Below are 13633 nucleotides of genomic sequence, written 5' to 3' on the forward strand. Positions count from 1 at the left end.
AGCTATTCATTCACATGTTGAGACAACATTTCATATATTGATTTATTCATTATTACTACAAGGATTGTATTGATTATAAGGTCATGTGCATTGTCAAAACAAAACACTTAAATACCAATAGTCTGTGAACACAGGGGAGTTTTGAATAGGACCGGCCATCCATTACTTAAACCCAGGCACTCAGCTATTCATTCACATGTTGAGACAATATTTCATATATTGATTTCTTCATTATTACTACAAGGATTGTATTGATTATAAGGTCATGTGCATTGTCAAAACAAAACACTTAAATACCAATAGTCTGTGAACACCGAGGAGTTTCGAATAAGACTGGCCATCCATTACTTAAACCCAGGCACATTAAAGAAAGCTTACTCATAGCAAAGGACTGCCTACCTCTTAATGACTTACAAATGTCGTTTGACCTAATACTATTATAAATAGCTACACTTAGCCATTTGTTAAGAATAGTTATAATTATAAAATGATGTCTCACGCAACATGTAATTTTGCTAATGTATTCTATAATTTTTACTTCCTTCCATTTATCACTATATTAAATATTACAAGTAAATTAGTTATTGAAGTTACTACAGCATTAGCTAATAAATATATTTATAATATTACCTCCAGATTTTAATTAAGATGGAATAAGTGTATTCAGAAATATTGGAATTACTTGTAAATAAAAATGTTTTGTTTTATTAACTATATTTATCTTTATCATTAGACTTCATATTTCCCCATCATGAATCCATTTGGAACAGAACTTTAAAAAGTAGTTAGCTAAAGCTACTCCTAAAAAACATTAGGTAGTTATATTTTAAGATACTTTGAAAAAGCAACTTATTACTTTTGAAGCTACTTTGACAGAATAGAAGCTGCACAGTTTCTCCAGTTTTTCTCTTCTGCTTCCTGTATGCTTTTCAGGTCTTTGTTGATGTCATCAGTCATATTATGGTAGTTTTATTTCATTTTTCTCTCAATTTGAAATGCCCAATATATTGCTTACTTGTTACATGCTACAAACATAACACAGTGTTACATTATTTAAGGCATAAGTGGAGGATTTTTGAACTTATATAGTTAGTGAAAAAATATATACTAAGAAAAGTCATTTAATTAGCTCTACTCAGAACTATTTCAAACAGTCTGAAGTACATCAGCTTGTTTTGTTGTTTACTGAGTAACATTTTAATGTTTTCTGGAACACTTTTTAAGGCATTATTTCAGTGTTCCACCTGCAGTACTGTTTGTTTGTGCACAAATTCAGTTTATGTATGGGAAGAATAATATTGATGTAACTAATGTCATGTTTTACATATTGCTATAGCTATAGCTATGCTTTGTTAATTTTTATTTTCAGTAAATTATTTTTTAGGATAATGATCAAATAATATTTAAAAGGAAAATTGTTTTCTAGTCAATAATAAATAGGCTCTATAAGAGTAATTATTATAAAGATATTTTGGTATCCTTATTATTGGGGGCTCACATGACCTGGTAATCAGAGTGCTCAACTTACAATCTGAGGGTAACGGGTTCGAATCCCATCAACAAACATGCTCACCCTTTGACCTGTGGGGATCAATTACTATTTGTTGGTAAAGAGTAGCCCCAGAGTTGGTGGTGGGTGGTATTGACAAGCTGTCTGCCTTCAAGTTTACCTCTTCAAAATTAAGGACAGCTAGTACAGATAACCCTCGAATAGCTTTGCATGAAATTCAACAAACCTGAGTATTAGTTTAGAACACTAAACTCTTATATGTGTATATTATATTATTATGCATAATATCTTCCACGTATCTTATATGTGTATATTATATTATTATGCTTAATATCTTCCATGGGATACATGTTATGCATCAGTATATCTGTACAATTTTTTATGTAATAATAAACTGAAGTAAATTGATAAACTATTTAAAAATAAAGCAAAAATAATAGCGATCTCATATTGTATTATATAATAACTTCTAAAACTCTAAGTAGTATTTTAATACATAAATATTATTTTTTGTCAACCGTAATTCTAGAAGTTTTTTCTTGTAAATTGGAATTGATCTTTTTTTTTTAAAAAGCTTTGTTGCACACATGACTTAGGGAAAGATTGCTTTAATAAAAACAAAGTTACAGTAAGTTAATATTCATTATATTTTATTTGCTCAAAGAAATTGTTGATTGCTGAATAGCTTGCTCATTTAATTGTGTTTGTCAGAATTTACTAGATATGAAATAATAACAGTCTAACAATAAGTAACAGGACTTCTGTTTAATTGTGTCTCGCTACATAGGAAGCATCAAAATGGGGGGGAAAAGTTAGGCTGTTGTCACGTGCTGCTAAAACATGGCATAATACAGTAAGTTGTTTGATTTATTGATTTTGCAGTACTTGTGTTTCTACAGTTTCTTTCAACCTGTATTGTAAAGTATAAACATATTAATCATCTTAATATGTTTTTTCTAAACCCATGTCTATACCAACTTCGTGCTTAAAAACTTATGACATTTTTTATACTTAAAAAGTTAATTATTTTTAGTTTTTCAAACTGATAATGGAATAAGAAAATTTTTTTGAAATGATGGTAATTAAAGATTTTTTTTTGCAGTGTTTTTATTATTTCTTATAAAGCTTCCACCGCATTAATCATTTCAATCTCTTCAAAGAGGTCATCTCATATCATCACAAGTTTTCTTGCCAAATAGTAACCATTCTACTCTTTCTTTCAATTTACCTGAATCATAACTTGAACTCTTAAATCTGCCATACTGGTCAAGGTGTTTAAAGGACAAATAGCATCTCGAATACCTTAGAATTTCAAAAATATGATACCGATGACCAAACAGACAATGATAAAGTACCATTTTATTATCAAATATTGAAAAAAGGTTATTCCTAAGTCTACTGCATCAGGTTAGTCATTAAAAGGAACTCAAAATATGATTTTATGTTGGTTGCAAAAAGTCACTGAAAGTAAAAACATGAACATTTTTTCAAATTCTCTTTAAAGCTTCCACACAAAGTTAAGAATGCCCGCTATTTATTCAGATAAACTTTGTGAGTTGTACAAAAGGTGTTTGTATCTATTACATGACAATTGAAATTTTAAGATTTAACTGATCTTAATGAATTAATCCAACATTTGCACTCCTGAGTGTTGGTCAGATGCACTTGTCCAATTCTAACATGCTGAACATGATATATAGTTATGTTTGATCAAGAGTCATGTTTATCTAAAAGATAATGTACACAAAAATCAGTGAATGGGTTTTGAAGTTAGTGTTTACCAAGTTCACTATTAACATGAAACGGTGATCACTGTATATTTTGTTCTTGGTTGTGTGACAATTATTATTTATTATGAGTAACAATATTTTTAGCAGTAATTTTATGTATTTGGGTAGATCTTGGGATTGTCTTGACCTAATAAGATACTTAAACCATGCAACTGTTTTTAACTTGAATTGTTATTAGACAGGGTAGGCTGATATTTCACATGGTGTATCTGCTAGCAGATCATTTGCTGGCTCATAGAACATGAAACTTCGAACAAAATGTCCCTTGTTCCATATTCCACTTGTGTTTGAGCTAATTAAATAACATTGGTAGGACCTTCTATTTGTCTTTCTTTTATTTATTTCCATAATGTGTTGTGTTATGTTTTTCCATACCAAGATTCTGTAAACTTTTCCGTGCCAATGTACACGGGTAGTAATATCTTTGAAATTTACATTTTTAAGATCCAAATGCAATTCTTATAGTTACCACTGGGGAAACATTCTTCTATTTTCACATCATATCTGGGTACGTTTAGATGTTGAACATCTATTGGTAGTGGGAGTTTCCTTGCTTTTAGTTTAGGGACAAAACTAGAAATATATTGAGATATATCACATTAATGTGTAACGAAGTGATGAGGAGAGGAGCTTTGATTGACAGTGTCCAATTTATTAACTCTTTGTACAATCTGTGGTAACTATTCTAATTTAATTTATTTTAATCTTAACTTATAGTTCTGAAGTTAATAACTGTTATTATATTATTTTCATACATGTTAATTTACTATATTTATTGTTAACTTTTTTTCAGGAAAAAGTGCCTACTTTTGATGAACAAATATTTAATGAAATAAAGATATGATTATCTGGATAACAGGTCATCGTAAGGAACCTTGTTTGTTTTTTGTAAATAACAGTAGGAGGCATGGTCTGCATTTGATTTTTTAGAAAACATTTGCAAATGAAATGTATGGAAAATGTTTTCAGTTTTCAAGCTACCAGTGTGTTTAATGACAACAACTAGGAGTTATCATGTCTCATCCTTTCTCAATAAAATTCAACCACAAAACTTGAAAAACAAAAGTAAAAGTTCCCAGGAATGGTTGTCAAGACAACTAAATGACCCATATATAAAGAAAGCTCGATATCACAACTATAGAGCTAGAAGTGCTTTCAAACTGCTAGAAATAAACGAAAGATTCCAGCTACTGAAACCAGGCATGATGGTGGTTGAGTGTGGAGCAGCACCAGGAGCATGGACACAGGTTTTGGTTGAAAAACTTAACCAAACTTCTCAAGGTATAGTTATTAGGATTTAAACTGTATTGGTTTTTCTAAAATTCTGAATTTAATGCATAATGAGTTAGGAACACTTTTGTTTTAGTTTTTATATTGATGTACTTTTTAAAAGTGGGTGGGGTGGCTATATGTATATATATCTTTGTGTGTAAGAATGTAAGGGATGAGCTGCAGCCTGTTAGAATTGAAGACAAAAAAACATTGTCAAGAGTTTGAATATATATATATATACATATATGGTCAGACAGAGAAAGAATAACTGTATAATGAGATCAGGGATGCTAATAATAAGAATGCTGATCCAGTAATTATGGGAGACTTGTTTGACCCCAGATAATGGACCCCAGTGTTAAACACAGTTGTTATCCTTTATACAATCCGAAGTATGTTATGACCTTTATTCTAGCTACTTTTTGTGGGTTTCTTCAACAAAGATTTTCTGAAAATCAAGATAAATGACAATCATAAGAGTAACCTCATTTAGGTAGCAGATTTCTTATAAAAATAATTATTATTTCTGTATTTCAGTATGTCTTTTTCAAATAGTTCATGAGAATGTACATCTATAACTTTATAAACAATAAGTGTTAATATAATTCTTTCTGAATATTTTGGATTTTATCCACAAAAATCTGAAAAAGAACTCCACATAATCTCTAGGCCTCTTCTTTATAACTTTAGTAGAAACATTATTAGTAATATTCCAACTATGTTTTATCATGCAGCATTGAGAGAATTTTGAAAAGGTGTAGTGTAAACCTGTAAACTAGTTCCCAAGTATTTCTCTGAAGTCATTAAAAAAGTAAGGGTCAAGAGCTTTATTTTCTTTAAACTTTACAAGCTTCATTTTTTAATCAAACAGTTCTCTTACCCAAATAATTAATTTTTTGTAAGACCTGATTGCTTTACCCACATGCCCTTCAGTGGCTCAGTGGTAAGTCTGCAGGCTTATGATGTTAAAAGTAGGGTTTTGATAACCCATTGTGTAAGTTTGCACTTAACAACAATGAAACCAAATATCTATCCACAAACATATTCCTGAAGAAAGATTTTATTTACCACTTGTAAAATTGTTCAATTAAAAAACCATTCAACATATTAATGACAAACCTGATATAGTAACTAATATTATTGTTTAGAAGCATTGCAGGTATATTCTAAGTGTTTTTTCTGTTCCCCACCCATAAAATACTGTTTTTCTTATCATATTAAAAAAAAAAGATGATAATAAATATGGGCTAAGTGTTTCTTAGTCCCTTTTTGCCTTAAGTAATGAATACTTAATTTTATTTTATTTGTTTTTTGAACCTCTAAATCTGACATGCTTCCAATAAGCTCATTTTTTATGTAAGCAGACAGTTCCCATTTCTTTTTCTTATAATTTATGTATTAATTTCATAAGAGGGTTGTACCACACGAGTTTTAAAATAATACTATTTTATTAAGGTAATTAATAGCACAAGTAAAAGTTTTCTAAATGGTGATGAAGTTTCTCATTTACGTGTGGTATCTTTTTTTTTTAACTTAAAAATTGAAATACGTTTGTTCAAATGACTTCCTTTAAGTCATTTTTTTTATATATATACATAAGTATTAAAAATTATGAAACTGTGGCCACTAGTTTCTACATGTAAATGTTAACAACTGTAATTCTAACTATTTTCTGTGTATAATTGAAGATAAGCTTATTCACTAGTAGGTTTTTCATATGTTTAATAAAGTTTCATCACCTCCGTTAAACATTTTATCCTCTTTCGAATAAAACAGCCTATCCTAGTAAATTTTATAATTTAAGATATATTATTTTCCTAGCAAGAAATAGCTGCCTGAAAATATTTCTTTCATCTTCATTAATTTTTATTTCTGTTAAATATAACCAATTCACTCTCTAGAGGAATTTGCATCTTCAAGATATCTTAATTTTATTGTTGTGCCTTCAGTTAACTCTGTAAACAAGATTAAATACTACTCTGTATTTTAAACTATCTTTCATGATTATTTTGATAAAAAATCTAGTAACACATATCAAAGCTTATAACTTCAAAAGTTTATTTTGGAACTTCTAGTTGGATAAATAGATCTTTAATTTTATTCCTCCCTACACTATTATATCTTACACTTGGTCACTTCTATAAGGTCCTTTAATATAAAAACATGTTTAGTTATGAAATTGCTTAATGAGAATGTTTATGGCCACATCTAAAATCCTATAATCCTTTTTGTTCCAGTGCAGCCCACCTTGTGCAAATAATTCTTATTTATTCTTGTACTAAAGCTTAAGCCAGTTATCTTACTTCTTAGTACATATTCCAGACATGTTTTTTATATAGCCTTTACTACTGCTTCCACTTATAATCCAACAAACGTCTGTTGTTTTTTTATTCCTCAAATCAAACATCTTGGCCACTAGATCCACAGACCTGCTCTTCCAAAAGTCATAAAATTCCAAGTTCTGTCCCCTTATCTGCTAATTTTATTCAACGCATTAAGGAAAAAACATATCAGTTCTTGAATTCAAAACCCTTTCTCTGTACCAAACTAGCAAGTCTGGTACATTATAAATTTCACATTGAGTATTGCATCCACTTACTTTTATCAGACAGAATAGTAGATCTATTTTATACAACTACATGTGGAGTGAAAAACTACTATCATCAGGGACTTTCCTTACCATTGTTCTGCCCTGGTTTTCTTCCCTTCAGATTGTCTACTCTTTAATATACCTGATTCTCTTGCCACTTCTGACTTGTGTTTTTTTTTACCACTGCCCCACTTTTGTCACTGTAAACTATGTTTTCAAACCAAGAAGTTCTCAGTTGTTTACCTATACTTAAGTAATCATGTTGAGGCACTACCTTCCAATATTTGCTGTTTCATGCTACAGTTTCTGCCATTTCTCTTGAACTAAAGAAAATTTGACAGAATATTGATTTGTTAGACATAAATTTTTGAGCTTCTGAGATATTTGTGAAACATAAGTTTTCTTCATGAAAATTTCCAAATGGCTGTAAAGTCCTATCAATATAAAATAATTAAAACTAAACAGAGTCAAGCAAACAAAATTAATCCAAAAATAGATAAGAATGATATTGAACATCGTAAAAGGACAAAACTACATGTTCAGCAGATTTTATTGGTGACCCTATAAGCATTGATATATTGATTAACGTTACATAAAATAATCAATTAATCAAAATTATGGTTAAATCAATTAATGTCATGAAAATAACCAACAAATTGAAAATTAGTGTTTCCGATTATTTTTCCAGCCAATCAAGTCTCATGATAATAATCAGTTAATTGAATGTAAATGATTAATGAGCATGATGATTAATCAGTTACCAAATTCCACTCCCAGCTCTATGATGCATTTATTTCCTGTTGTGTTATAGTTGATGCAATATAACTTTCCGTATTATCACGGATGCAAAGACACGTGTAGACATCCATAAACTTTTTTTCTTACAGGTAAACATTTAAAAGGAAGAGTTATAGCTCTGGACATTAAGTCCATGGAGCCTGTTATGGGAGCTGAAACCATCTCTGGTGTAGATTGTACAGAACATTCTACCCAAGATAAAGTTCTGAAAATGTTAGGAAATCAGAAAGTTGATATTGTGCTCAGTGACATGGCACCAAATGCCACAGGAATAAAGGAAATGGACCATGAACAAATCACTTCACTGGCCTACAGTGCTCTAACGTTTTCATTTAATTTACTACAAGTTGAGTCAGGAGTGTTTTTATGTAAGATTTGGGAAGGAAAAAATACTGAAAGATTGGCTTCAGATTTGAAAAAGTTTTTTAAGTTAGTTAAGCATGTTAAACCAGCATCAAGTCGTACAGATTCATCAGAATTATATTTTCTGGCAAAAGGTTTTAGAGGAATAACTGTAGTTTAACTTTTCTTATCTGTATTAAAAGAAAAATATGTTAGTTTTTTTTTCTTTCAAACATTTCAGCATGGTTTTTATTTATAATATGATTTTTTTTTATTTATGGTGATAATAAAAAAATGCAGATTTTAATTTTAATAAAAATTGTAAATTTCCATCTTATTCTGCTGTAAATGTTTGAATATGTTAACATTATAAGTATCGGCTATATTGCCAATCATGTAACGTACTTTAACATGAAGAAATGATTGAACTAGTTGCTGATGTCAGTACTTTAAAATCTTTATAAAGTAACAGTTACAAAATAGTATCAGATTAAAACTGATTAACGGGAGCCAATCCTGAGAAACGAATAATGCAGTTAGTACCTTGTAATGTAAAGTACGAAAGTATTATGTACCAACACTTAACAAAAGAGTGCTAATACTTCCAAGGCACCCTATCTCGGAAACTGTACAAAAACTATTAGAAATAATAAAATAACGATTGGGAGTCACTGGCTAGGATCTCCACCTGCAATTAACTTGATGAAATTGTAAACCTTCTGCCTCATTTCTCGTCACTCTCTCAATAAGGTTCTTTATACGCACTTGCTTAATATCAAATTTTAAACTGGTTCATTGAAACACTTTGATAAATTGCCCACCCCCCACCCCCACCCCCCGTCCACGGGGCCCGGCATGGCCAGGTGGATAATGCGCTCCACTCGCAATCTGAGGGTCGCGGGTTCGAATCCCCGTCTCACAAAACATGCTCGCCATTTCAGCCGTGGAAGCGTTTTAATTCACTATTCGTTGGTAAAGGAGTGGCCCAAGAGTGGTGATGACTAGCTGCCTTCCCTCTAGTCTTTCACTGCTAAATTAGGGAATGCTAGCGCAGATAGCCCTCGTGTAAGCTTTGCGCGAATTTCCAAACAAAATCTTATAGCTCAAAAATGATCGTAAACTTGTATGAACACAAATATCCCCAAAAGCCCGTTATTATTACTTCAAATTGTTAACATACATTATACCAGCATAACAATAAAATGAATTTTTTTTTATTAAACACGAATTTTAAACATTTTTATTGGTTGTTGAAGTTTCTTCGTCATGGAATTACAGATTACAGAATTACATTAGTTTTGAAAGTCTGGTACGAAAATATGTTTCTTTCCGCACTTATTAAATTGTTACAAACCATTACTTAAGCTTTTTTTTCCAATTTTAAACCTTTTATTTTGTACTTATCATTCTTTCACCTTCCTAAAAAACATGAATTTTAGGATCAAAGCGAGCCGCTATTTTGAAATGGTTCATTTTGCTACGAATTACAGAAAAACTGACCAATCCGCTTAGATTGGGGTTCACATTATTATGGTTCGGCGAGTTTCGTGGTGCAACGGTCTGTTTTGAAGATATGTTTTTGTTGGCAGACTTCTGGAATTTACGTGCATCAAAATTTTTGGCGGCTCCTTTTACCTTTTTTTTTTCATTTCTTATCAAAAGCTTTCTGTATTTAACTTTTTTGTCAGATGTAGAGTCTGATTATCATCGTCTACATGGATAAATTCACCCTCATTTTGTAATTTAGCTGTTTGTCGGTGCGTCATTTGGTCACTAATGACAAATGATTAGCCATGTTCTAATTGAACTTTACTTGAAGAGATGTTATATATTTACATTAGATGCTTAAACAATAATCTCTTATTAACATTCTTCAGTTTGATCGACTAAAAAAGTGATGTTTCAACAGCACATTTGTGTTTGAAATAATTCGCGTTAAGACAAAAAAAAAGTATTGTTATTTGATGTTTCTGAACCAAAACAGTAGAACGTATATCTTAAGATTGCCCTCACCATGTCAGTGTCATGTGGCTGTAGTAATATTAGTGGAGACAAATCTTTTCAAAGTTTTATTTTATCGCAAAGCTGCTCAGCGGATGACCTGCTTTTGTGCCAATAACAGGGATCAAACCTCGAATTTTGCGCTATACGGCCTCGAGCTTACCGCTGAGTCATCAGGAGGACATTTTTGAAGGAACTCTTATTCGATATTGAAAATACACCAGTGAATTCTAATACAAACGTTTTGGTATTTTATTCTTACCCTTGTTATAATTTTCACCAAATCGAATTTTCAATACTGTACATCAATGTGATACACATTCCTTGAAAATACACACAAAACATTTTCTTATAGTCCTATCTTTTGTACTTACAATTTGATAAAAATGTATATATTAGTGTAGCTTAATTTTTGCGTTAATTACCCATTTTTCTGCCGAACTTTCAACATTAGCTATTCATAATCCAACATTCCAATACCAATTGTCGAAAAACAGTTTTTAAAGATTCTGTTAATGGCGGGTTGCGGGTTCGAATCCCCGTCACGCCAAACATGCTTGCTCTTTCAGCCGTGGGGGGCGTTATATAGTGACGGTCAATCCCACTATTCGTTGGTAAAAGAGTAGCCTAAGAGTTGGCGGTGGGTGGTGATGACTAGCTGCCTTCCCTCTAGACTTATACTGCTAAATTAGGGACGGCTAGCGCAGATAGCCGTCGTGTAGCTTTGCGCAAAATTCAAAACAAACAAACTGTTAATGGCAACTTAAGATCCACTTCCGAAAAGATTCGACCCTCGTGAAATGTGCTCACACCTGTTAACACTTCAAAAGCGATTTATCTAATGAAAAAAAGTTACGTAATTATCTTTATCAACTATATTTTATCGTTCAGTTGTTGCTTTCTAGTAACTACTCAAAAGATGTCAAGCTGACGGAAACGTTTTATCGTTTGTGAAGTAAATTATTAGGCACAATGTTTTACTTATAATTTTTTTTTTCCAATGACAGGAACGTAATTACAATTGCATTTGTACTTTGATATTTCAGAGGTCTCGTAGAGTACTGATATGGCTATTTCTAATTTGGAACTGCTAATCAGAAGGTAGGCAAGCAACAGCATCCGTCGACTATGAATCTCATCTGTTCTTAACCGAATACCAATATCGACCTCTCACGTTTAAAGTAACCATTGCTGAAAGTGTTGAGCGTGTTCAGCAATAGTACCTTGGGCTTTTGAGATCCGGAGCCCGACACTCTACCACTGGGCCACACCCAGTCCCGTTTTAAAATTCACGTTAGCATTTTATATGTATGTTTTCTGGATCTAGTAGATAATAAAACTGTTCATAGAGTGACATGTTAAACGTTGAATCAACAATAGAAATTGAATGTAACGTGAAACTGCAAAGTTTTAAAATGTAGTTAATGTGTGCCAGTAAACGAGGCACGCACATGTTGTTCCACTTTTCAGAAACGGAATATGATAACATTATGAAAACAGCAACAATAACAAGTGTTAACAAATACTATTAAAGATAGAGTGCCACCCTACAAAATATTAAAACGTGAAAAATTGCTCTTGCGCAGTGTATGCTTAAAATGTGATATTAACCCGAATGCCAGAAATTCAACAAAAACAGGAAGATGTTGAATAGGTGGATATCTTTTTTGTTAAAAGTAATTAACCTATACAACTAATTAGGAAACTTGTATTCTATTTCTACAATGATTAATCGTGATAATCCAGATCTTTGTCCAGTCTGCAGAACTTCTTACTTCAAGTGTTAGAGTCTAATACAAACATCTTCTCTACATTCTTTACGTCAGTCTCCCAGTATCCAACTATATCACATTCAAATTTCACAACATTGAGGCTGTATACCAAACAACAATATACTAAACTTGGCAATTGTACGCAAAATCCAGAACTGTTTTTAAGCATAACGAAAATGTATTACACTTTAATCGTATTCCAATAATGTAAAATATACAAAAACCATCATAACAGATCGAAATAAACCATTAATGAACTTTCTAGGTAACTGAAAAATCCAAATAGTTACATGAAAGTCAAACAGTATGGAAAAGAATAAGAAATGGTAAAAGGTTAATATATAAGGCGAATTGATGGTTAAACACACATAAAGCAGTTTGAATAAAAAGTTTACACTATTAATTTGTGTATATAGAATGTAATAAATGTGTAAGTGGTGTAATTAAGGTCTGAATTCAAGTGACAAAAACTGGTAAACAAATGCAGCTCAGTATACTCCACACATCAAAACAGGTTACGTTAAGTCACTGGCGTATCTACAAGACTAGGTCAATTTCGAGTGGCTTATGGATGAGATTAATTCATGTCTTCAAAATAGCTGCCTTCAATGCGCGCAGCCATGTTCAGTTACGGCTGATTTCCCAATGGCGACCTCTTATTTTTTAATTCAAGTGATAACAACTTTTCTGATTTATTCCACGTAAATACACAAATCTAAAACTGTTGAAGAAGTTTAGTTCAGAGCCAAACTGCCATGTTAAGGCATCACCTTTCAGTATGATCATATAGCTCTTGTTTTGTGCCACTTCACTCCAAAAGTTGGGATATTTTTGGGAGAAAGTAACCAGAAAAAATACTGGAATAACGAATGACCATGCTGTGAGAATTACGGGGCTTTCGACCCCAAACCTAAACTGTACGAGACTTTTGCTCGTATCAGGTGTATTGAGATCCACTCATACTCACAATTCCTTTCTAGCACATTATGCAAGAAATGTGGAAAAATTTCTTTCAACATACAGGTTTCTCTTTTGACCTAGCGGGTTAGTTAGCGGTAAGTTTACGGAATTACAACACTAAAGTCCGGGGTTCGATTCCCTGTGGTGGACAGAGCGTAGACACCCGATTGTGTAGCCTTGTGCTTGACTAAAAACCTGTTCCAGTGTGATTAAAATAACCATAGACATTAAGAAAGAAAAAAAAAACGGATGAGTGAGATTGTAGGTAGACTTTGAGAGCTTAAGGTGATTTTAGATGTATGTATTTTGAATTAGTTTGGTTTTAGGTGCTTCAGTTGGTTGGTGTCACAGTTGTTATATGAAGTTCTAGCGTCAATGATTTGATTAAAAATGAGTAAAAATCTGCATGAAGGCGTTCAGTGTAAATGTGCAGAAAACGTAGACTGCGCGGTTCTAAATGAATCTGAAATAAAAGTTATATTTCAAAACATGATAGTTTTAAAATCTGGGTCAGTATTAAGTGTCACACGTGTTTTTTAAATAAGGATAATCTGGTTCAGTATTAAGTGTCACACGTGTTTTTTAAATAAGGATAATC

General features: G+C 31.9%; 1 protein-coding gene across 2 annotated transcripts in view; it reads left to right on the forward strand.

The window, feature by feature from the left end:
- Positions 1-8566, forward strand: part of LOC106469098 (rRNA methyltransferase 2, mitochondrial-like) — a 10145-nt gene extending 1579 nt beyond the window's left edge. Inside the window, exons 2-4 of one of the 2 annotated variants that reach the window (XM_022397511.1) lie at positions 2298-2363; positions 4094-4581; positions 8050-8566. In XM_022397511.1, the coding sequence (XP_022253219.1) occupies positions 4260-4581; positions 8050-8483 (756 nt within the window). In that variant the 5' untranslated portion in view covers positions 2298-2363; positions 4094-4259 and the 3' untranslated portion in view covers positions 8484-8566. The remainder of the gene's footprint in view (positions 1-2297; positions 2364-4093; positions 4582-8049) is intronic. The other variant, XM_013929553.2, reaches the window with a different exon arrangement.
- The last annotated feature ends 5067 nt before the right edge of the window (positions 8567-13633 follow it).

The sequence above is a fragment of the Limulus polyphemus genome, unplaced genomic scaffold, assembly GCF_000517525.1.
Source record: "Limulus polyphemus unplaced genomic scaffold, Limulus_polyphemus-2.1.2 Scaffold3301, whole genome shotgun sequence".
In the NCBI taxonomy this organism is placed as follows: domain Eukaryota; kingdom Metazoa; phylum Arthropoda; class Merostomata; order Xiphosura; family Limulidae; genus Limulus; species Limulus polyphemus.